This window comes from Aulostomus chinensis, chromosome 19 (assembly GCF_037954235.1).
Source record: "Aulostomus chinensis isolate RoL2024-O1b breed Wild chromosome 19, RoL_Achi_v1.0, whole genome shotgun sequence".
NCBI lineage: Eukaryota > Metazoa > Chordata > Actinopteri > Syngnathiformes > Aulostomidae > Aulostomus > Aulostomus chinensis.
In genome coordinates this window covers 24,003,775-24,030,009 of record NC_141338.1, presented here as the reverse complement: position 1 = coordinate 24,030,009, position 26,235 = coordinate 24,003,775, and the positions used below count along the sequence as shown (strand labels likewise).

At 37.9% G+C, this 26,235-nt stretch overlaps 1 protein-coding gene across 1 annotated transcript; it reads left to right on the top strand.

Annotated features, from left to right (window-relative positions):
* The first annotated feature begins 1,767 nt into the window (after window positions 1-1,767).
* On the top strand, window positions 1,768-24,144 carry smyd1a (SET and MYND domain containing 1a). The gene is made up of 10 exons (XM_086186921.1): window positions 1,768-2,023; window positions 5,919-6,095; window positions 6,881-7,094; window positions 7,247-7,377; window positions 18,278-18,316; window positions 20,430-20,619; window positions 20,709-20,801; window positions 20,875-21,038; window positions 23,273-23,441; window positions 23,957-24,144. Exons 1-10 carry the CDS (start codon window positions 1,887-1,889, stop codon window positions 24,044-24,046), a joined length of 1,404 nt encoding a protein of 467 aa, XP_086043047.1. The 5' UTR covers window positions 1,768-1,886; the 3' UTR covers window positions 24,047-24,144.
* Window positions 24,145-26,235: the final 2,091 nt, after the last annotated feature.

Genomic DNA, 26,235 nt, shown 5'->3' with positions numbered 1-26,235 from the left:
CTCTCTGACCCATGGAGAGAGCTGGTTCCACAGTAAAGGAGCCCGGTAACTAAAGGCTCTACCTCCCAGTCTGTTTTTATTGATACTGGGAATCACTAAAAGACCTGCATTCTGGGAGCGGAGTGCTCTGGTGGGACAGTAGGGACTAATGAGCTCTTTCAAATAGGATGGGGCTTTATCATTGAGAGCCTGATGAGTCAGCAGAAGGTGGTCTTGGTGGTCTGATCCCCTGCTATGGAAGCGGGCTTTTGGGACACAGAATGTCACAGCTCTGGCTAGACATAGTCAGTCTCACCATGACAGATAGCTCCGGCTCCGGAACCCAAGCCCTTTAGAGGGGCTCCTTTGCTGGAGTTGCTCCAGGTGAGAGCCGAAGGGCCAGGGTAGGCTTTTTGATAGCCCCCAGCCCTCAGTTGCTTCCCTGCGCCTCCAGGTTGGGGAACGGGTCCTGACTATTTTCTGCGCTCATGCACCAAACAGCAGTTCAGAATACCCACCCTTTTAGGAGTCCTTGGGAAGCGTTCTGGATGGCACCCTGAGTGAGGACTGCTTGGGGACTTCAACACTTACATGGGCAATGACAGCGTGGCCTGGAGGGGCGTGACTGGGAGGAACGGCAGGCCCGACCTGAACCCTAGTGGTGTTCAGTTATTGGACTTCTGTGCAAGTTGCAGTTTGTCCATAACAAACACCATGTTAGAACAGAAGGATGCCCACCGGTGCACAGGACATCCTATGCCGTAGGTCTATGATCGATTTTATCGTTGTATCATCTGACCTGCTGCCGTATGTTCTGGACACTCGGGTGAAGAGAGGAGCTGAGCTGTCAACTGATCACCATCTGGTGGTGAGTTGGATCAGGTGGCAGTGGAAGACGCCGCGCAGACCTGGCAGGCCCAAACGAGTAGTGAGGGTCTGCTGGGAACGCCTGGCAGAAGAACCTGTCAGAATGATCTTCACCTCCCCCAGATGGTGATCAGTTGACAGCTCAGCTCCTCTCTTGAAATCCAGTTCGCAGTGGGAGGTGGCTGTACTGAGACTCAGCACCTCCAAGTTTAAGGAGTCCCTTACAATGCCAGACTGAATATCACCTTCTTTTGCAGTTGCAGAAATATTGTCACCCTATCAGCTTCTTCCCTGCCTTGTCTTTGTTCACATTTCTTGTTGTGAAGTTACATATACTATACTACTGCACAGTTCATTTGTCGTATCCTTGGTTTGCTTCAAGCTCGTCTTACTTATTCTTAATCTCTTGGATTTCATTTGACTTTCTGTTTAGTTGGATGATTTTGTTCCTGGATTCCTCCTTTTGTTTACATTGATAAATAAAAAGTGAAATTTGTTCCAATCTGCTTCTGCTGTCTCTCCATCAGGGTTCACCTGCTCCAGTTGCTTAATCTTTCTTCTTTTCTGTTCAAATTGTGTTAATATCATATGCTTGCTGAGGATCCTCATGAAATCCAGAAGCTGTGTTTAGGGGGTTATTCCTAATAGCAATTTTCTCAACCTGCAATAATGTGTCTGTGCGACAGTTGTTCTTCTGTCCCCGCTTGAAAAATAAATTATTAAAAATTGAGCATCTCTCTGCCGTCATGAGCATCTGACCGATGGACACAGCTGCCACAGACGAAAATACCACAGGGGGAGTCAACCCAAGCCGTCCCCACCTCTATTCCTTCCCCAGCCCCTCTCATCTACCCCTACTAGTGGGCAGATTTATTTTTGGCAGTAGCAGGGGTCGGGCTTGGGAGGGAGAGGGCCAGTGTTCTGGAATCTACGTGGGAATTTAACAAGAACCCCCGTCTCCCTGGAGCTTGTTTAGACCAGAGCCCTCTTGTGCTTTCTTCTTCCTGTCTGTCCCTTTTGTGTTTAGTTCGGCTGCTACAATGACGGTGGGCAACATGGACAGTGTGGAGTTATTTGATGCTGAGAAGAAAGGCCGTGGCCTGAGGGCCGCCAAAGAACTCAGTGCTGGGGAAGTGGTCTTTTCTGAGCCCAGTTTCTCTGCTGTAGTCTTTGACAGGTAGGTTAGGAGTTGGTCTCTCATTAAGCATGTTTTTGCAGATATTGGCAGACAAGTGCAGGTGTGTTGTGGACTGTAGGCAAAACCAGGGTTCCTCAACTTTCTCTGGGCCATGACCTCATTTTCTAGATCCTCCAACTGTCATGACCCTGGCAAAGTGCTAGCTGACAGGGTGTCAGGTGAACTTGAGCATGACTTACTTTTGGAGTCAATTTTCAGAATCTATGGGTCACAACCAAAAGGATCATAACCCTTCATAAGCTTTCAAAAAGATTTTTCAAATTGTAACTAAATAAACTCAACCTCACATTAGGTCAAAAACTTCATGCTACATTGTAGTTTCTATAATAAAAATGCAGGATGTGTGTACTGGCAGGGTCTTGTCTTAAAGCCCGTTATAGAGCGCTCACACCCGAGACAGAACACATAGAGAGGCCTTGAAGCAAGACAAACGGAAAAAAATAATTTTGCCTTTCATTGTTTAGAATAATTTATTTGTTGTCATTGCTTTCATTTCATGTTTTTTCAATGATATTTCTTTGTTTTATGTGGGTGTGTGTATCACCCAGTGAGAACAACACAATAAATACGTAATTAAATAAATGATAAATAGAATAACTAATACAACAATTCAGCTAGCAATTAGCAACCATACAAATAGAAGTCGTCATACCAGTGTGGATATTCAAGTTTGTTCACAAAAGTATATAAACAAATGGTTAATAAACGAACAAGTCGAGAAACAATAAAAACGAATAAACAAACACAAACTAAAGAAAAAACAAAGAAAAAACAGACAAAAAAGATCATCCTCGGTTTCCTTTCATATTCAAAATTCCAATAAAAGGTGGGAAGAAACAAACACACAAAAATGAACAAAACCCCCCAGAAACTTAATCCAAATAAGGTACCAGTTGGTATCTTCCAAATATCCTATGACATTTTAAACTTAAGTTTGTCTTCCCATTTTAATTTTCACTCTGTCTTTTTCCTTATAGCTCCATTTTCAAGCATATTGTAAACTGCAGAGGTTTCTGGTACGATTGATGCTGTTGTTCTTCACCAGGAATTGTGTGCCAAGTTCGTCTTATTTCTGATTTTAATGTTCTGTATATAACTTCTCATTTGCAGATATCTAAAAAAAAAAAAAAGTGACAATGTGTAAATGATATTGTTGCCTTAGAGATGCAAATGAGATTCATCCCTTTTCATTTCCACATTGACATGTAGTCAAATTGTATCATATAATAGGAGTAAATTCAGGATCTTCCTTTTTCTCTCCCAGTACTATTAAGTCCTCTTTCAATGCACAGTTTTTCTTCATTCTGCTCCAGACCTCTCAAGTATTTTAGTTGACTGGTCTTGTCAGTTGCTTGTGTTCTTCAGTCATTCCCTTTACAGAATGGTGATGTTTTATTGAAATTCCACACATACTCCTTCTATTCACCTCCACCTTGCCTCAGATTTGTCATTGATTCAGATGCACACAGTTTATGTTTGAGCAGCATCGATGTAGGACCCCCCCCCCCCTTAGCCATCCTCCTTTTAACTCATGTTTTTTTTTAACTTTTCCATATAAATGTGCTTATAATTCAGTCCACGTATTTTCACTTATATACAGGGTTAGTGTCTGCAAGAGAAATAAAAAATCAAAGAAAACTTTTACTCTGATTGCATCTATTCTTCTTTCCAATGTTAAAAGGACAGTTCTCCATCCAAGTAAATCTTGTTTAATTTGTTTTTTCCAAACAGTTATGATTTAACTGATATAGAGGTGATCTTGGGTACAGTTCCCATGTGAAAGCTATGTGGGGCATTATCAAAATGGCCACCCCTCTCCTTGAAGATTTGTGGCCATTTTGATAATGCCCCACATAGCTTTCACATGGGAAAAGATGACAACAGAAAAGTAAGGAAAATGTGTTAGCCCAAGACAAGGATTTATGAAGACTTGAAAGGCAAAGTTCTACAGTTGTTGCTATTACTAAAAGGAGACAGGGGATTTTATTTCATTACAAGAAACACATTTAGTAAAAGTAGAACATGAAAAACTAAATGTGTTTCTTGTCATAAAATAAAATCCCCTGTCTCTTTTTAGTAATAGCAACAACTGTAGAACTTTGCCTTTCAAGTCTTCATAAATCCTTGTCTTGGGCTAACAGGCATCGTTTCCTATCTTTTTCCTGCATCACTTCTTTGTAACTCAAGAATGCAGTCATGTATGTTATGCTTGACAGTACATCTGGCAAAAAAACATCAGTCTTTATACTCTCGAGTGTATTGTCAGGTTGTATCCATATTTCTTCGCTCAGTAATCCAGGAACAGCAAACAAGGAAGAACCTTTTCAGTTCAGTGCTCTAAATCCACCTGCTGGTCACTGTTAATGGTAGCATACAAGCACCAACTGGAATGGTTCTGGATTGTTGTAGCTCAGATTAAACTGTTTCTGCTCGAATCTGCTTAGTAATGAAGCTACCAATGTCATAAGGATAACTGAGGTATGTGCCTGTGCAACGGGGCAGTCTTCTCCTTAAATGATAAAGACTACCCTAAATCACATCTGACAGAGAGAGGGATAAACTTTGTCTGTTCCGCTGTAAGACAAAGTTTAAAAAGACTCAGTAACAGAAAAACACAGGCCTCACACATCAAAAACACAGTACAATGAATAAATAAGTAAATAAAAGACAGCCCAGTCTATTTGACCTTATTAAGAGCAGCTATTGCAGAAGGATGAACGATTTTTGTTGATGTTTTTAAGTTCTTTTCTGACAGACACAATGCAATATCTGCATGTGTTAGACGTTGATTGAAGCACATTCTGATGAGTTGACAAATAATGGGCACTTCTCAATCTGACATTTTCGTCTTAAATCAGTTGCTACATTTTCAAGCCTTCATCTATGCATGCAACACTCTTGACTGATCTCTTGTAGGGTAAAAAAATATGGCTTTTTGTCATAACAATGGGGATAATTTGATTTATGTAGCGATAAAAAGCTCTGATATTTTGTGATTGGGATTTAATATCCTGTTATAATAGGTTAATCTATCATAGTATCACAACACATCGTTTTAGATGATAATTAGATAATTTCCCATTACTATGAGATAATAGCATGAAAAATAATTGCAAGTATGGCCCTGCCCCGCATATCTGCAATCAAACCCAGATAGACTGATGCATCAACTAAAATAATCCAGAAATAAGAGTAGTTAACATTCAGAATTATGGCCAGCACTGACAATACCAAAACAATTAGAAAAAATACATTGAAATTGATACAGCTTAGCTGTTATATGAGCATCAACTATGGAGCTAATAGCAGACAGCTATGAATGCATAATATCGTCGCCATCTTCAAATAATCCCTTAAGTAATTCTGTCAAATATTTCAGAAAACACAAAAACTGGAGACAAAACATCATGAGGAGATGTTTTAGGCAAAAAATCCTGTCAAAAAATCATTCGGGCAATTATTTTAAGAAAGTGACGATTGCCATATTTCTGTAGGAGGTGCTCTGGACTAAATGAGGAAGTAATAAAGATTTAATCCCTAACCACTTTTCACCTAATGTCTTTGTGCTGTTTTCTTGAACAAACTAAGACAGTCTTGTCACTTTTTCAAATACTGTCATTTAGGAATGTCTTCAGCTTAAACTAGAAAGACTCATCTGACAGAGGCAGACGTGAGCATTATGAAAAGTAAAATTCTGTAGGTATGAAACTCAAAACCTGTGTGAGTGTCTTTAAACTCTTTGTATAGCCAACGAAGACAGCTCACTGCCAGCACGTCACATGATTGTTTCAGGATTAAAACATATCTCCCTGATGGCTGAAAACTTAAAGTGAAGCTGTAATGTTACACTGTTTGGTCATTTATTTTCTCCCAGCATGGCCAGTCAAGTGTGCCACAACTGTTTCCGCCATCAAGCAAACCTGCACCGCTGTGCCCAGTGTAAGTTTGCCCACTACTGCAACCGCACCTGCCAGACTGCAAGTTGGGACGAGCATAAGCAGGAGTGTGGAGCCATCAGGAAAATTATCATGGCACCCAGTGCAAATGTTCGGTAAGGAGCCAGACTAGAGAGAATCCTTAAGACATAAACTCATATTCGACTACAAAGGGGAAACATCATGGTAAATTAGAATGAGTCTTTTGTGGTAGGCTACCAGATGTTCTTGAGTTACCACAATATTTATACAGCGTCACTTTGTTTTATACCTATTTTTCCTTTAGAGCTTTGCCATTCAGCAGAATAGTATTTGCAGGCTTTAAAGGCTGCTATAATAGAAATGCCTTGATCCCACTTTTCTATGTCAAGTACCGGTACAAATACCGCAGCCTGAGGATCTAGATCATCCCGATCAAATATAATCTTTTTTCTTCTCCAAGTTAAGTATGCAGTTAACACAACGTTTGTTGCACTTCGCCTCATCTGCCCTCTAAAACAACGGGGAATTGTGAAACAAATGTTTTATTATATTCTGTAATTCTTCCAAAAGTGTAACTTGACAACCTGTTATACAACATGCTGCTCCATCTGTGCTACTACACTCTTCTGTCTTCATGGCATGTTAGTCAGTGTGGTCTTGAGCACATATTGATTGATAGATTTGGTTCTGCACATGCCTAGTCTCTTGTGGGACTTGATTAGGGTTCCTTTTTATGCTTGGGCTTTTCAGTGTGAATTCAAGGTTTTCTAAATCATTAAATTCAGTGTTGTTTTTCATTTTTTATCTGAACAAAATCCTGTTGGCTTTGATTGATTTTATATTAGAAACACCTTGTTCATGTGATTTTAAATTGGAGTTCTCTCTCACTTCACACCCCATACCCTAATTTCCCCTTCAGTCTGGCTGCACGTGTGCTGTGGCGTATACACAAGGACTCAGGCATCATGAGGGACAGTCAGCTGATCTCAGTTGAACAGCTTCACGACAATGTGCTCTACCTGCCAGAGGAAGACCTCAAACAGCTCAAGGCTGAAGTGGAAAACTTTCTGGAGTACTGGTCATGTGGACGGAAACAGCACTCTGCTGACTACATCTTACATATCTTTGGCATTGTAACTATAGAGTTTCATTGGATATTATTAATATTCACTTGTGCTTTACGAGTCATATCATCAAACCAGAAACACTTCTGGATGCCTTTTCTTGTTGTACCCACTACTTCCATCCTTACATACTTTTTCTTGCTCTCTGTCTGTCTCTGTAGATTAAGAGTAATGGATTTACAATGAGTGACCAGCGAGGCCTTCAAGCAGTTGGTGTGGGTCTTTTCCCCAACCTGTGTCTGGTCAACCATGACTGCTGGCCCAACTGCACTGTTGTCCTCAACCACGGCAAGTAGGTGTCAAAGCTATTCCTGCTTTAATACTCCAAGAAGTCCCCCAATTATGTATAGTATGATGCATACTTTTATCTGATTATTCCACACAAAACTACCAGATTAAATGCTCATGTTCTTCTATAGTGGTACCATCTGCCATTTTCCAGATGTGTGAAAAAATGAATTAATCGAAACAATCAATTGTCCTTAAAGCTGTTTCCAAAGGTGGTGAAGGTAATGTCAAATATGAGGTTCCACTATGGTAAGGTCAAATATGAGGTTCCACTATGGTAAGGTCAAATATTCGGTTCCACGATGGTAATGTCAAATATTAGGTTCTTCTATGGTAATGTCAAATATTAGGTTCTTCTATGGTAATGTCAAATATTAGATTCAAAAGGAGGTAATGTCAAATATTTGGTTCCACTATTGTAATGTCAAATATTAGGTTCCACGATGGTAATGTCAAATATTAGGTTCCACTGTGGTAATGTCAAATATTCGGTTCTACGATGGTAATGTCAAATATTAGGTCCCACTATATTAATGTTAAATATTAGGTTCTTAGATGGTATTGTCAAATATTCGGTTCCAAGATGGTAAGGTCAAATATTAGGTTCCACTATGGTAAGGTCAAATATTAGGTTCCACTATGGTAATGTAAATATTAGGTTCCACGATGGTAATGTAAATATTAGGTTCCACGATGGTAATGTCAAATATTAGGTTCCACTAGGATAATGCCAAATATTAGGTTCCACTATGGTAATGTAAAATATTAGGTTCCACTATGGTAATGTCAAATGTTAGGTTCTTCTATGGTAATGTCAAATATTAGATTCAAAAGGAGGTAATGTCAAATATTTGGTTCCACGATGGTAAAGTAAATAATCGGTTCCACAATGGTAATGTCAAATATTAGGTTTCAAAGGTGGTAATGTCAAATATTAGGTCCCACTGTATTAATGTTAAATATTAGGTTCCACGATGGTATTGTCAAATATTTGGTTCCAAGATGGTAAGGTCAAATATTAGGTTCCACTATGGTAAGGTCAAATATTAGGTTCCACTATGGTAATGTAAATATTAGGTTCCACTATGGTAATGTCAAATATTAGGTTCCACTAGGATAATGCCAAATATTAGGTTCCACTATGGTAATGTAAAATATTAGGTTCCACTATGGTAATGTCAAATGTTAGGTTCCACGATGGTAATGTCAAATATTAGGTTCCACTTTTGTAATGTCAAATATTAGGTTCCACGATGGTAATGTAAATGTTCGGTTCCACGATGGTAATGTAAATGTTCGGTTCAACTATGGTAATGTCAAATATTACGTTCCAAAGGTGGTAATGTCAAATATAAGGTTCAACTATGTTAATGTTAAATATTAGGTTCCACGATGGTATTGTCAAATATTCGGTTCCAAGATGGCAAGGTCAAATATTAGGTTTGACAAGGGTAATATCAAATATTAGGTTCCACGGTGGTAGTGTCAAATATTAGGTCCCACCATCGTAATGTAAAATATTAGGTTCCAAAGCTGGTAATGTCAAATATTAGGTTCCACTATGGTAATGTCAAATATTAGGTTACACTCTGGTAATGTCAAATATTAGGTTCCACAATGGTAAGGTCAAATATTAGGTTCCGCGATGGTAATGTCAAATATTCGGTTCCACGATGGTAATGTCAAATATTAGGTTCAACGATGGTAATGTCAGATATTAGGTTCTTCTATGGTATGTCAAATATTAGGTTCCACTATTGTAATGTGAAATATTAGGTTCGAAAGTTGGTAATGTAAATATTCGGTTCCACGATGGTAATATTAAATATTAGTTTTCAAAGTTGGTAATGTCAAATATTCGGTTCCACTGTGTAAATGTTAAATATTAGGTTCGACAATGGTATTGTCAAATATTAGGTTCCACTTAGGTAAAGTCAAATATTAGGTTCCACTATGGTAATGTCAAATATTCGGTTCCAAGATGGTAATGTCAAATATTAAGTTCCTCTATGGTAATGTCAAATATTAGGTTCCACAAAGGTAATGTAAATATTAGGTGCCACTATAGTAATGTCAAATATTAGGTTCCACAGTGGTAAGGTCAAATATTCGGTTCCACTATGGTAATGTCAAATATTAGGTTCCAAAGGTGGTAATGACAAATATTCGGTTCCACTATGGTAATGTCAAATATTAGGTTCCAAATATGGAATTGTCAAATGTTAGGTTCCACTCTGGTAAGGTCAAATATTAGGTTCCACTATTGTAATGTCAAATATTAGGTTCCAAAGATGGTAATGTAAAAAATTTTTTCCACTATGGTAATGTCAAATATTCGGTTCGACGATGGTAACGTAAAATATTAGGTTCCACGTTGGTAATGTAAAATATTTGGTTCCACTATGGTATGGTGAACTATTAGGTTCCAAAGTGGTAAGGTCAAATATTAGGTTCCACTATGGTAATGTCAAACATTAGGTTCCAAAGGTGGTAATGTCAAATATAAGGTTTCACTACGTTAATGTCAAATATTTGGTTCCACGATGGTTATGTCAAATATTAGGTTCTACTATGGTAATGTCACATATTAGGTTACAAAGGTGGTATTGTCAAATATTAGGTTCCACTTTGTTAAGGTCAAATATTAGGTTCCACTATGTCAATGTCAAATCTTAGGTTCTTCTATGCTAATGTCAAATATTAGGTTCCACTATGGTAAGGTCAAATATTAGGTTCCACAAAGGTAATGTAAATATTAGGTGCCAATATGGTAATGTCAAATATTAGGTTCCACAGTGGTAAGGTCAAATATTAGGTTCCACTATGGTAATGTCAAATATTAAGTTCCAAAGGTGGTAATGTCAAATATTAGGTTCCACTATGGTAAGGTCAAATATTAGGTTCAACTGTGGTAATGTCAAATCTTAGGTTCCTATATGGTAATGTCAAATATTAAGTTCCACGATGGTAATGTCATATATTAGGTTCCAAAGGTGGTAATGTCAAATCTTAGTTTCCAATATGTTAATGATAAATATTCCGTTCCAAGATGGTAATGTCAAACATTAGGTTCCACTATGGTGATGTAAATATTAGGTTCCCCTTTGGTAATGTCAAAAATTAGGTTCCAAAGGTGGTAGTGTCAAATCATAGGTTCCACGATGGTAATGTAAAATATTAGGTTCCACGATGGTAATGTCAAATATTAGGTTCCACTTTGGTAATGTCAAATATTCGGTTCCACGATGGTATTTTCAAATATTAGGTTCCACGATGGTAATGTCAAATATAAGGTTACAAAGGTGGTAATATAAATTATTAGTTTCTACTATGGTAATGTAAAATACTAGGTTCCACGATGGTAATGTAAAATATTAAGTTCCACTATGGTGATGTTAAATATTAGCTTCCACGATGGTATTGTAAAATATTTAGTTCCATGATTGTAATGTCAAATATTAGGTTCCACTATGGTAAGGTCAAATATTAGGTTCCACGATGGTGATGTAAATTTGTCGTTCCACTATGGTAATTTCAAATATTAGGTGTCAAAGGTGGTAATGTCAAAAATTAGGTTCCAAAATGGTAAGGTCAAATATTAGGTCCCACTATGGTAATGTTAAATATTACGTTCCAAAGATGGTAATATAAATTATTAGTTTCCACTATTGTAATGTCAAATACTAGGTTCCACGATGGTCATGTAAATATTCGGTTCCACGATGGTAATGTCAAATATTAGGTTCCAAAGGTGGTAATGTAAAATATTAGGTTCCACTATGGTAATGTCAAATATTAGGTTCCACGATGGCAATGTAAATATGAGGTTCCACTATGGTAATTTCAAATATTAGGTACCAAAGATGGTAATATAAAATATTAAGCTCCATTATGGTAATGTCAAAGATTAGGTTCCACGATGGTAATGTCAAATGTTAGGTTCCACTATGGTAATGTCACATATTAGGTTACAAAGGTGGTATTGTCAAATATTAGGTTCCACTTTGTTAAGGTCAAATATTAGGTTCCACTATGTCAATGTCAAATCTTAGGTTCTTCTATGCTAATGTCAAATATTAGGTTCCACTATGGTAAGGTCAAATATTAGGTTCCACAAAGGTAATGTAAATATTAGGTGCCAATATGGTAATGTCAAATATTAGGTTCCACAGTGGTAAGGTCAAATATTAGGTTCCACTATGGTAATGTCAAATATTAAGTTCCAAAGGTGGTAATGTCAAATATTAGGTTCCACTATGGTAAGGTCAAATATTAGGTTCAACTGTGGTAATGTCAAATCTTAGGTTCCTATACGGTAATGTCAAATATTAAGTTCCACGATGGTAATGTCATATATTAGGTTCCAAAGGTGGTAATGTCAAATCTTAGTTTCCAATATGTTAATGATAAATATTCCGTTCCAAGATTGTAATGTCAAACATTAGGTTCCACTATGGTAATGTAAATATTAGGTTCCCCTTTGGTAATGTCAAAAATTAGGTTCCAAAGGTGGTAGTGTCAAATCATAGGTTCCACGATGGTAATGTCAAATATTAGGTTCCACGATGGTAATGTCAAATATTAGGTTCCACTTTGGTAATGTCAAATATTTGGTTCCACGATGGTATTTTCAAATATTAGGTTCCACGATGGTAATGTCAAATATTAGGTTACAAAGGTGGTAATATAAATTATTAGTTTCTACTATGGTAATGTAAAATACTAGGTTCCACGATGGTAATGTAAAATATTAAGTTCCACTATGGTGATGTTAAATATTAGCTTCCACGATGGTATTGTAAAATATTTAGTTCCATGATTGTAATGTCAAATATTAGGTTCCACTATGGTTAGGTCAAATATTAGGTTCCACGATGGTGATGTAAATTTGTCGTTCCACTATGGTAATTTCAAATATTAGGTGTCAAAGGTGGTAATGTCAAAAATTAGGTTCCAAAATGGTAAGGTCAAATATTAGGTCCCACTATGGTAATGTTAAATATTACGTTCCAAAGATGGTAATATAAATTATTAGTTTCCACTATTGTAATGTCAAATACTAGGTTCCACGATGGTCATGTAAATATTCGGTTCCACGATGGTAATGTCAAATATTAGGTTCCAAAGGTGGTAATGTAAAATATTAGGTTCCACTATGGTAATGTTAAATATAAGCTTCCACGATGGTATTGTCAAATATTTGGTTTCACGATGTTATTGTCAAATATTAGGTTCCACTATGGTAATGTCAAATATTAGGTTCCACGATGGCAATGTAAATATGAGGTTCCACTATGGTAATTTCAAATATTAGGTACCAAAGATGGTAATGTAAAATATTAAGCTCCATTATGGTAATGTCAAAGATTAGGTTCCACGATGGTAATGTCAAATGTTAGGTTCCACTATGGTATTGTCAAATATTCGGTTCCACTATGGTAATGTCCAACATTAGGTTCCAAAGGTAATGTCAAATATTAGATTCCAAAGGTGGTAATGTCAAATATTAGGTTCCACTTTGGTAAGGTCCAATATTAGGTTCCAAATGTGGTAATGTCAAATATTAGGTTCCACGATGCTAATGTCAAATATTAGGTTCCACGATGGTAAGGTCAAATAAAAGGTTCCACTAAGGTAATGTCCAATATTAGGTTCCACTATGGTAAGGTTAAATATTAGATTCAACTACGGTAATATCAAATATTAGGTTCATACTATGGTAATGTCAAATATTAGGTTCCACTATGGTAAGGTCACATATGAGGTTCCAATGTTTGTAATGTCAAATATTAGATTCCAAAGGTGGTAATGTCAAATATTCGGTTCCACGATGGTAATGTCAAATATTAAATTCCTCTATGGTAATGTCAAATATTAGGTTCCACAAAGGTAATGTAAATATTAGGTGCCACGATAGTAATGTCAAATATTAGGTTCCACAGTGGTAAGGTGAAATATTAGGTTCCACTATGGTAATGTCAAATATTAGGTTCCAAAGGTGGTAATGTCAAATATTCGGTTCCACGATGGTAATGTCAAATATAAAGTTCCTCTATGGTCATGTCAAATATTAATTCCACTATGATAAGGTCAAATATTAGGTTCCACAAAGGTAATGTAAATATCCGGTTCCACTATGGCAATGTCAAATATTAGGTTCCAAAGGTGGTTATGTTAAATATTAGGTTCCACTATGGTAATGTCAAATATTACGTTCCACGATGATAATGTCAAATATTTAGTTCCACTATGGTATGGTAAAATACTAGGTTCCACTATGGTAATGTCAAATATTTAGTTCCACTCTGGTATGATAAAATACTAGGTTCCACTATGGTAATGTCAAATATTAGGTTCCACTATGGTAATGTCAAATATTAGGTTCCAAATGTGGAATTGTCAAATATTAGGTTCCACTCTGGTAAGGTCAAATATTAGGTTCAACTATTGTAATGTCAAATATTAGGTTCCAAAGATGGTAATGTAAATATTTTGTTCCACTATGGTAATGTCAAATATTCGGTTCGACAATGCTAAAGTAAAATATTAGGTTCCATGTTGGTAATGTCAAATATTTGGTTCCACTATGGTATGGTAAACTATTAGGTTCCAAAGTGGTAAGGTCAAATATTAGGTTCCACTATGGTAATGTCAAACATTAGGTTCCAAAGGTGGTAATGTCAAATATTAGGTTTCACTACGGTAATGTCAAATATTAGGTTCTACTATGGTTATATCAAATATTAGGTTCCACGATGGTAATGTCAAATATTAGGTTCCACAGGTCGTAATGTTAACTATTAGGTTCCACTATGGTAATGTCAAATATTAGGTTCCAAATCTGGTAATGTAAATATTAGTTTCCACTATGGTAATGTGAAATATTAGGTTTCAAAGTTGATAATGTAAATATTAGGTTCAACGATGGTAATGTCAAATATTAGGTTCCACGATGGTAAGGTCAAATATAAGTTTCCATTAAGGTAATGTCCAATATTAGGTTCCACTATGGTAGGTCAAATATTAGGTTCCACTTTGGTAATGTCAAATATTAGGTTCCACTATGGTAAGGTAAAATATTACGTTCCACTATGGTAATGTCAAATATTAGGTTGCTCGATGGTAATTTCAAATATTCGGTTCCAAAGGTGGTAATGTCAAATATTAGGTTCCAAAGGTGGTAATGTCAAATATGAGGTTCCACTTTGGTAATGTCAAATATTAGTTCCACTATGGTAATGTCAAATATTAGTTTCCAAAGATGGTAATTTCAAATATTTGATTCCACTTTGGTAAGGTCAAATATTAGGTTCCACTGTGGTAATGTCAAATATTCGGTTCCACGATGGTAATGTCTAGTATTAGGTTCCACTATGGTAATGTCAAATATTAGGTTCCAAATGTGGAATTGTCAAATATTAGGTTCCACGATGGTAAGGTCAAATATTAGGTTCCACTATTGTAATGTCAAATATTAGGTTCCACGATGATAATGTCAAATATTTAGTTCCACTATGGTATGGTAAAATACTAGGTTCCACTATGGTAATGTCAAATATTTAGTTCCACTCTGGTATGATAAAATACTAGGTTCCACTATGGTAATGTCAAATATTAGGTTCCACGATGGTAATGTCAAATATTAGGTTCCACTATGGTAATGTCAAATATTAGGTTCCAAATGTGGAATTGTCAAATATTAGGTTCCACTCTGGTAAGGTCAAATATTAGGTTCAACTATTGTAATGTCAAATATTAGGTTCCAAAGATGGTAATGTAAATATTTTGTTCCACTATGGTAATGTCAAATATTCGGTTCGACAATGCTAAAGTAAAATATTAGGTTCCACATTGGTAATGTCAAATATTTGGTTCCACTATGGTATGGTAAACTATTAGGTTCCAAAGTGGTAAGGTCAAATATTAGGTTCCACTATGGTAATGTCAAACATTAGGTTCCAAAGGTGGTAATGTCAAATATTAGGTTCCACGATGGTAATAAAATCACTAGGTTCCACGATGGTAATGCCAAATATTAGGTTCAACTATGGTTATGTCAAATATTAGGTTACACTATGGTAATTTCAAATATTAGGTTCCATTATGGTAATTTCAAATATAAGGTTCCACTATGGTAATATCAAATATTAGGTTCCACTATAGTAATGTCAAATATTAGGTTCCAGTGTTTGTAAAGTCAAATATTACATTCCAAAGGTGGTAATGTCAAATATTAGGTTCGACTATGGTAATGTCAAATATTAGATTCCACGATGGTAATGTCAAATATTAGGTTCCAAAGGTTGTAATGTAAATACTAGATTCCACTATGGTAATATCAAAAATTAGGTTCCACTATGGTATTGTCAAATATTAGGTTCCACGATGATAATGTCAAATATTTAGTTCCACTATGGTATGGTAAAATACTAGGTTCCACTATGGTAATGTCAAATATTTAGTTCCACTCTGGTATGATAAAATACTAGGTTCCACTATGGTAATGTCAAATATTAGGTTCCACGATGGTAATGTCAAATATTAGGTTCCACTATGGTAATGTCAAATATTAGGTTCCAAATGTGGAATTGTCAATTATTAGGTTCCACTCTGGTAAGGTCAAATATTAGGTTCAACTATTGTAATGTCAAATATTAGGTTCCAAAGATGGTAATGTAAATATTTTGTTCCACTATGGTAATGTCAAATATTCGGTTCGACAATGCTAAAGTAAAATATTAGGTTCCACGTTGGTAATGTCAAATATTTGGTTCCACTATGGTATGGTAAACTATTAGGTTCCAAAGTGGTAAGGTCAAATATTAGGTTCCACTATGGTAATGTCAAACATTAGGTTCCAAAGGTGGTAATGTCAAATATTAGGTTCCACGATGGTAATAAAATCACTAGGTTCCACGATGGTAATGCCAAATATTAGGTTCAACTATGGTTATGTCAAATATTAGGTTACACTATGGTAATTTCAAATATTAGGTTCCATTATGGTAATTTCAAATATAAGGTTCCACTATGGTAATATCAAATATTAGGTTCCACTATAGTAATGTCAAATATTAGGTTCCATTATGGTAATATCAAATATTAGGTTCCAGTGTTTGTAAAGTCAAATATTACATTCCAAAGGTGGTTATGTCAAATATTAGGTTCGACTATGGTAATGTCAAATATTAGATTCCACGATGGTAATGTCAAATATTAGGTTCCAAAGGTTGTAATGTAAATACTAGATTCCACTATGGTAATATCAAAAATTAGGTTCCACTATGGTATTGTCAAATATTAGGTTCAACTGTGGTAAGGTCAAATATTAGGCCCCAATGTTTTTAATGTCAAATATTAGATTCCAAAGGTGGTAATGTCAAATATTAGGTTCCATTATGGTAATGTCAAATATTAGGTTCCACTGTGGTAATGTCAAATATTCGGTTCTACGATGGTAATGTCAAATATTAGGTTCCAAAGGTGGTAATATAAATTATTAGTTTCCACAATGGTAATGTCAAATATTCGGTTCCACTATGGTAAGGTCAAATATAAGGTTCCACTATGGTAATATCAAATATTAGGTTCCACTATGGTAATGTCAAATATTAGGTTCCAAAGGTGGTAATATAAATTATTAGTTTCCACAATGGTAATGTCAAATATTAGGTTCCACTATGGTAAGATCAAATATTAGGGTCCACGATGGTAATAAAAATATGAGTTTCCACTATGTTAATTTCAAATATTAGGTTCCAAAGGTGGTAATGTCAAATATTAGGTTCCACTATGGTAATGTCAAATATTAGGTTCCACGATGGTAAGGTCAAATATTAGGTTCCACTATGGTAATGTCAAATATTAGTTTCCAAATGTGGTAATGTCAACTATTGGGTTCCACTATGGTCATGTCAAATATTAGGTTCCACTTTGGTAAGGTCAAATATTAGGCTGCACTATGGTAATGTCAAATATTAGGTTTTACTATGGTAATATCAAATATTAGGTTCCACGATGGTAATTTCAAATATTAGGTTCCACAGGTCGTAATGTTAACTATTGGGTTCCACTATGGTAATGTCAAATATTAGGTTCCAAAGCTGGTAATGTAAATATTAGTTTCCACTATGGTAATGTGAAATATTAGGTTTCAAAGGTGGTAATGTAAATATTAGGTTCAACGATGGTAATGTCAAATATTAGGTTCCACGATGGTAAGGTCATATATAAGTTTCCATTAAGGTAATGTCCAATATTAGGTTCCACTATGGTAGGTCAAATATTAGGTTCCACTACGGTAATGTCAAATATTAGGTTCCACTATGGTAAGGTAAAATATTACGTTCCACTATGGTAATGTCAAATATTAGGTTCCTCGATGGTAATTTCAAATATTCGGTTCCAAAGGTGGTAATGTCAAATATTAGGTTCCACTATAGTAATGTCAAATATTAGTTTCCAAAGGTGGTAATGTCAAATATTAGGTTCCACGTTGGTAATGTCAAATATTAGTTCCACTATGGTAATGTCAAATATTAGTTTCCAAAGATGGTAATTTCAAATATTTGGTTCCACTTTGGTAAGGTCAAATATTAGGTTCCACTGTGGTAATGTCAAATATTCGGTTCCACGATGGTAATGTCAAATATTAGGTTCCTTTATGGTAATGTCAAATATTCGGTTCCACGATGGTAATGTCAAATATTCGGTTCCACGATGGTAATTTCAAATATTGGGTTCCAAAGGGGGTAATGTCAAATATTAGGTTCCACTGCGGTAATGTCAAATATTCGGTTCCACTATGGTAATGTCAAATATTAGGTTCCATTATATCAGCAGGTGGACTGATGATGCACATTCTGTATCTGTATAAACTCATGTATTTTTACATTCCTTTTCAGCCAATCAGCTGTGAGTTCTGCTCTTCACTCTCAGATAAGGTATATATCAAAGCTTCTCACCTCTCAACTAGGTCTGCAGCCTCCTCCAGCAGCAACCGGGATCTGGGATGTGGGGAGAAGAAGAGGAGTTAGTAACACGTCTGAGTACAGGAGGAGGAGAGAGAAGACCAGTGCATCATGGGAGATCCCCAGCAGTCTGAGCCTATAGCAGCAGATCTAAGGGACAGCCTAAGCAGTCCTGACTATAAGCCTCATCAAAAAGGAAGGTCTTAGAGAGGGGGTCTGGGTCCTGGACTGAAACTGGGAGACGGTTCCGTACCTGATAGCTGAAGCCTCTGACTCCCATTCTACTGTTAGAACTCTAGGAACCAGCAGTAACCCTGCCTCCTGGGAGTGAAGGGTTCTCGTTGGATCATAGGGGACTAGGAGCTCTGTCAGGGATGAAGGAGCCTGATTGTTGAGGACTTTGATGGTAGAAGAAGAATTTTAAATTCTGTTCTGAATTTGACAGCGAGCCATGCAGAGAAGCCAGTCCAGGAGAGACCTGGTCTCTGCTACCAGTTCTAGTCAACACGCGAGCAGCAGCGTTCTGGACCAGTTGGAGAGTCTTTTGGGACTTATTAGTCCAGCCTGGTAGGAGGGAGGTGCAGTAATCCAGCCTGGAAGTGACAAAAGCAGGGACTAGTTTTTCTGCATCTTCATGAGCCAGGTTGTGTCTGATCTTAGCGATGTTACGTAGATGGAAGAAGGCGTCCTGGAGATTTAATGTGGGAGTTAAAGGATCCTGGTCAAAGAGAACTCCTAGGTTCCTTACGGTGGTGCTGGGGGCCAGGGTGGTGCCATCCAGGGTACCTGTCTCATCAGATCAGGTGGTCCTCAGGTGTTTGGGCCCAGCACAAGAACTTCAGTTTATCAGAGTTTAATAAAAGGAAATGATGGTCCTCCATGTTTTCTGTCCTTCAGACAGGCCTCCAGTTTAGTCAGCTGGTTTGTTCCATGTGGATCATTGATGAGTTAAGCTGAGTGTCGTCTGCATAGCAGTGAACATTAATGGACTGTTTCCTGATCATGTGACCTAGAGGAAGCAGGTACAGGGTGAAGAGGACTGGTCCAAGCACAGAGCCTTGTGGAACACCAGAACTGACTGTAGTGGTCTCAGAGGGGTTATCATTAGTTAGTACTAACTGAGATGACCTAGTAAATATGACCTGAACCAGTTTAGTTTGGTTCCTTTAATACCAGTGACAGGTTCCAGTCTCTGTAGAAGGATATGGTGATCAATGGTATCAGAGCTGCACTGAGATCTAATCAGACCAGCACAGAGACCAGTCCCTCATCTGGTAGCAGTAGGAGGTCACTGGTACCTTTGACTAGTTCTGTTTCTGTGCTAGGATGAACCTGGAACCTGACTGAATCCTCCAATCAGCTGTTGCTGTGGAAAAGTCACAGAGCTGTTTAGCAGCTGCTTTCTCCAGAACCTTGGAGAGAAAAGGAAGATGTGATGTTGGTCTGTAGTTGGTAGAACTTCTGGATCCAGGGTTGGTTTTTGAGGAGGGTTTAATTCCTGCTACTTTAAAGGACTGTGGGACGGAACCAGATGGAAGGGTGACTGGAGTTGTTCTCTGAGGGGGGCCTGGTGTTGGGGGGGGGGGGGGGCTATTGGTGGCCTCTGAATCAAACCGGTTAAAAACTGGTTTACCTTGTCTCTTTCATGTTTTAACGTATATGAATGTCTTCATATTGCAACCAGCCTGATTCGCTTGTATAATAACCCTTAACAAATGGTTTAAATGCATGTTTGTTAACACTCGTATATGAAGTATGGATGCAAATAGAGCCACATAGATGATGGGACTTTAAGTCAGATTTATATGAACAAATGAGGCATTAATTATTTGATGTAGTCAGCTGTTCAATCAACTTGTGAGAATAAATTATTTTTCAAAACTGTTTTTGGTCACTTTAAAAACATTGTAGCTCTAAAACACCTGAGAAATAGTGAAAAAGAGGCGGCAACACATTTGTCGATAAAATTAGTTTCTTCATGTTTCGTATTTTCCTTCTGTTTTATGTAGAAATGCACTGACACCATGAAAAACTTGTACTATCAGATCCTGAAAAGCAGCTGCTGTCTCTGCCCCTTCTCTCGCAGGATTGAGGTGCGAGCTCTGAGCAAAATCCCAGAGGGTGAGGAGCTTACTGTCGGCTATGTAGACTTCCTCGACCTATCTGCTGATCGCCAGAAAAAACTGAAAGAACATTTCCACTTTGAGTGTATGTGTGAGCACTGCAGTCAGCACATCAAGGATGACCTGATGATGGCAATGGCAGAGGGGAACAAGGTGAGCAAGAGCGTGTGTAGGGATTTTTCTCCGGACAGGAGGTGCACACAGTAAAACAGTCAAATACATTTGCTCTGTTTCCCCCTCAGCCCTCTTCTGATAAACTTAAAGAAGTTACTGACTTCAGTAAAGAACGTCTGGAGAAGATTAAGACTTCCCGCATTGAGGGGGATTACAAGGAGGTACATAATCTTCATCTTCTGTACAGGGGGCTTGTTGCTATGCTTACCTCTGTCTGTCTTTCTCCTCTCTCAGGTGGCAAAGTTGTGTCGGGAGTGTTTGGAAAAGCAGGAGAATGTTCTGGCTGATACTCACCTGTACAAGCTGCGTGTGCTGAGCGTGGCCAGTGAGGTGCTTTCATATCTTCAGTTCTTCTCTGAGGCTGCAGACTACGCCCGCAAGATGGTGGATGGATACACGTGAGTTGTGTCACAACACCTTATCATGGAGGGCCACAGTGGTTTCTCCTTCTTCTTTGAACATATTTGAATCCTTTCATTGCCTCCTGTCTTCATGTCTACTTCTTCTGATAAATTGCTCCTTTGCCACATCTGTGTGCAGCCATTCTGGCCTTAAGGAGCTCTTTTCCAGGGTGGCTTTTTAATATGTCTGTCTTAATTTCCATCCATTTTCCACCGCTTATCCTGTTCAGGGTTGTGTGTGTGTGTGTGTGTGTGTGTGGGGGGGGGGGTCCCTGGAACCTTTATGTTGTGAGGCGACAGTGCAAACCACTGCACCACCATACTGCCCTGTTTAATTTCATGTAAAGAGGAGAAAACACTCAAAAAGAAAAAAGGAAAGATTTTAAAATATATTAGAACTATTTCATTGCAAAAATTGATTGAAAACTACAATAATATGGGTAAGAAAGTGTGAAATTAATAAAAAAAAGTTTTAATGAAAAACAAAAACAATGTGTGTTTGCTAAGCAGTAGGAAAACACTGAAATCGTCCAAATGACATATATTACTCTGCCTCATATATGACTGAGCTTGATATTGGAAGACATCTTTGACCACGTATCCATGTGATCAAATATATCTATTATTTACAGGAAATTTATATTCATATCCAAAACAGTGGCACTTCTTTAATTATTATATTAATTATTATTATATCAACTTTGGAGATAAAGTTAGGGAATGTAAGTAAATTTTAGGGAAGAGAATAATAAAGACGAACAGACTGTGTTAGGAGTCTGGGAACCAGAATGGGTTTCCTTGTTCAAAACCAATTTGTGAAGAAATCTTTCTTTTTCAGTCGTCAGTTGCTACACTGAATTACTCTATTTAGGTATCTTATGTGTTAAAAGATTCAGAAAACATAACCTCTGTCATGGTTCAGGAACCATAATCCATATGCAGAGACCAGAGGTGAGAAAACTTGCCAAATGTGCCAGACTGGGAAAGTAAAACTACCTACAAAAACTTGATAAGAGAAACAGGCTGGGGGACACACAGACAAGCTGACAAGAACAACCATGACAACCTGAACTTGAACATAGACTCGACGAGTGATGAAAGAAGAAAAGGGTTGGAGAACACAAGGCCAGAAAAGGAGCTGAAAGGATGCCCTCAGGACAGAACTGTGACGGACAGACAGACTACCTGACAGACAGGTCACAGACACAATAGAGAGTAACACAGGAGTCCGCTGAAGGGACATGTTAGAAGAAAAGAAAAACACAAGGAAATCATAACACAAGAGAAATGATATCCAACCTGGGTCCATGACTAAAGTCTACAACCAGAAGTCAACATGAGACACGCCTGCCATTGACAACAATCCTGAGTTTGGCAACTTGTAGAATAAAGACACATTTAGTCTTTGCCTGTTCCTCAGTCCTGGTCAAGCACTTAACTAGATAGATAGAAGGATAGATAGAAGGATAGATAGAGAGATAGATAGATTGATAGATAGATAGATAGATAGGTAGATAGATAGATGGTAGATAGATAGATTGATTGATAGATAGATAGATAGATAGAAAGATAGATAGAAGGATAGAGAGATAGATAGATAGATGGATAGATAGAAGGATAGAGAGATAGATAGATAGATAGATAGATAGAAGGATAGATTGATAGATAGATAGAAGGATAGATAGAAGGATAGATAGAGAGCTAGCTAGATAGATAGATGATAGGATAGATAGATAGATAGAAGGATAGAGAGATAGATAGATAGAAGGATAGAGAGATAGATAGATAGATCACCAATAAAACACAAGAAAAAAACAAGACAAAAGTGCTCTAAGACAAAAAACATGTTTTGTCTTCGAGCAGAAGCTTTGGAGGAAACCCAAGCTCACTCTCCATGGAAAGACCTGTGGCCGGTACCTACAACTGGAGGCTCAAAGGGTGGAGTCCCATTCGTACCAAAGCTGTGTAGGCAGTGGGCTCTCACTCTGTGAGGAGTTGGCATAGGAATTGCTGTCATTCCTCCATGGTGTCAGTTCATGTACTCAGCCAAGTCTTGTTCAGCAAACAGCTCCTGATCCCTGCAGTTTACCATGAGTAAAATGTTGATCCATCATTCACCAGCAGTCTACTGACAGCTGCTTGATGAACTATTTCACTTTCAGAAAGCTTCAGAAAGACACCTCAACATGCAGTGAATACACAACTTCCATCTTCTATCCCATTTTCAACAGGAAATTATACCACCACAATAATGCCCAGCTTGGTTTGGCCCTCATGCGTGCAGGCATCATACACTGGCATTCAGGACAGATTGAAATGGGCCATGGTTTGATCTGCAAGGCCTATCGCATTCTGATGGTCACCCACGGACCCAATCATGTCATCACCAAAGACCTGGAGGTACATGAATATGGTGGTTTGTTTTTATAATATAGAAAGAGTCATGCTCAGACCTGTAAGATCATTTATTTGACCAGTTTACCAGTGTTGGGAACTGTTGCTCTTTATGAAGTGACAAGTTACATCACAAATTTTTCACTGTTTGCATCTTGCATCATTTGCATTTCACTGTAATGTTTTTGTCCCTTTCAAGCACAAGTTTAAAAAGAGTGCTTGTGCTTCCCTGACATAAACTGATGTCTCAGCAGCATATGTGACTTTCCACTCATGCAGATAGCAGCCAATGTCAAGTTGGAGAGAAGCAAAAACAGTGCAAATGCACCATGGTTTTGTTTTCTTTAAACTGCAACAGATTATTTAATTGATACATGTAATAGAAAAAAATAATTTACTTTCATTGCGAAACTAATCATATTGGTAGTTATATAAAAAAATGAGGTTTGGGGCATGCATCAATAAGAATCATTACATTTTTTCCGTGCAACTGCACCAGTAATCTGTCTTTGTGCTTGCAGTCCATCCGCATGCAGACTGAGAAGGAGCTGAAGATGTTCAAGCAGAAAGCAGCTGCAGAGGAAGCCCAGGGTCAGCAGCTCCGCCACTGAGGAAAGCAGGAAAGTCCTTTGGCAAGGATGTATTTGTACCTGTGCACTAACATGCACAGAAGTGTCCCTTCAAGTGCCTGTGCCGAGTCTCTGAATGAAATCAACATGTGCAGATGTAACGCCTCACATGTACAGTAACTAAAATAAAAATGAAAGTGCAGTGTGTTTTTATCACTTCCATATAAAACATTAGTAACCCTGTCAACCAGCCTGCAGCCAGGACTGCAGACAAAAGTGAGTGCACTGACATCCAGCACCCCAAACTCAATGGTGGAATTTCCTTTTTAGTTTTTTGACCAAGCAGTCAAAGTCAGATAGGTCATTTAATCTCAAAAGTTTGGATCATGTTTCATTTTCAGGGTTATGCTTAAGGTCAGAAATATGATTGTATTCACGGAATACAATACGGAAATGACGTCACCCGTCAGGAGCAGCGAGAGAGAGAGAGATGGGGCAGGGAGGGAATCGCCCGTCTTATGAGTGAGGGCGCCTCCGGTGGTTGGCTGTGCAATTGCCAATTAGGCATGACAGCTCACAGCTGTCTGTGCTGCCACACATACACAGTAAATAAAGGCTCAGCACTTTCAGGTGAGAGACACCTAAAAAAAAAAACACAACCAAGATGAGAAATAATATTGGTTAACTTGACTTTTCTTAAGCTTCAATATTCAAACCCTCAATTGTTAAGTTGGTAATGATGCTACCTACCAAAAGCCAACTTCCCACCCATGTTAGGGGATTCCTGTACACAAATGAAACTAAACTCTACACAGTGGACAATGAAGAGGAAACTGATATCCTGAAAGAATACAAAGACCTGTCCACAGGGTTGGGGTGTGTACCTGGACAACATCATCGGACAGATCTGACAGTAGCTCCTGCAAAAGTTGCCTTTAGTGCCAAAAGACAAAATCAAAAGTAAAGTGGAAAGAGTGGATGAATTTGGCGTAGCTGTAAAACCAAACCCACTGAATTCCATTCAAAAAAGGACAATCTGCATACAGACTTCCTACTTCCTTCCTTTTTTCCTAGACCTTAAGTTTATGAAGAGGTCATCAAAAAGGAAATGTAAGCTGTCAGTCCCAAATGTGGAACAAACTAATCATCACACTGAGAACGGTTGCTGACACTCATCCTCCTGTCATTCCTATTTCTCACATGAATCCCAGGCCATCTGATCATTTTTGACAGTTCACCTGAGAGTACAACATAATGGAAGTTAAATACAGAAGTATAGGAACAGTTTATGGCACGAGAGTTAAAAATATATATGATGTGTTTATGTGTAAGTATATTAAATGTAGTTCGAAAGTCGTCATTGGAGATTCTCAACATTTAGTTTCTGAAATGTGTTTGAGAGGAAAGCATGGCATTACCTTTTGAATAGCAATAACTAAATAGATGGATTGTTTTTTCTGAGGCCACTTTTCCAGGGCCAATATTTCTGAGGCCTTTTCATCTGAGGTCTGAAACTTGATGGCGATTTTCCTTCCACCTGATACTTTTCATCTGAAGTCAGAGACCTGAGGATGTCAGAATATGAAAAGCTTGCCAGCAACAAGCAGTCTAGCAGTCCAGTCAGTTGTTTCCGGCCATCCCCAGTCCCTGTTGTGGCTGGGCTGCAGTGTCCCTGTTCACACAGGGCCAGAGCGTCAACCACGCCTGATCTGGCTGGACCGCAGCCCTCTCTGCTAAAAGTGACAAGGCAAGAACAAGCGAAGCCACCAAAACTCCAATGGTTTATGTCTCCAGTGCCAACGTTCCTTCCCTGCCTACTGCCAGAGGGGCTCCACCATCACCAGCTCCTTTTTATTGGGGTCAAGTTAAGTCAGTTCATCAGTCTAACCTTAGCATCTGCACTTCTGTTTGAGTAAAGAATATGAGCACTTGTCCACCTCTGCCTTAACGTACACGATGTTTGAGCAAAGATATGAGGATAATCTGGGTAAACAGGTTTATGTTCTAGCATCAGTGCACGAAGAGAACCTAAAAAAAAAGCAAAGTCCACATGAAATTCCATTTTTTGTGTGTGTTCGAGTCATAATGTCAGGAATTGTCATGGTTGGTTAAAATCATATGATCATCCAAAGTCCTCTTCTGCAACGCTGACATACGAGACACAACAGAAATATGCTACACGTGCGTCTTTAACAGTTTATGATGCTGGAGTCAGAACAATTCAGAGAAGT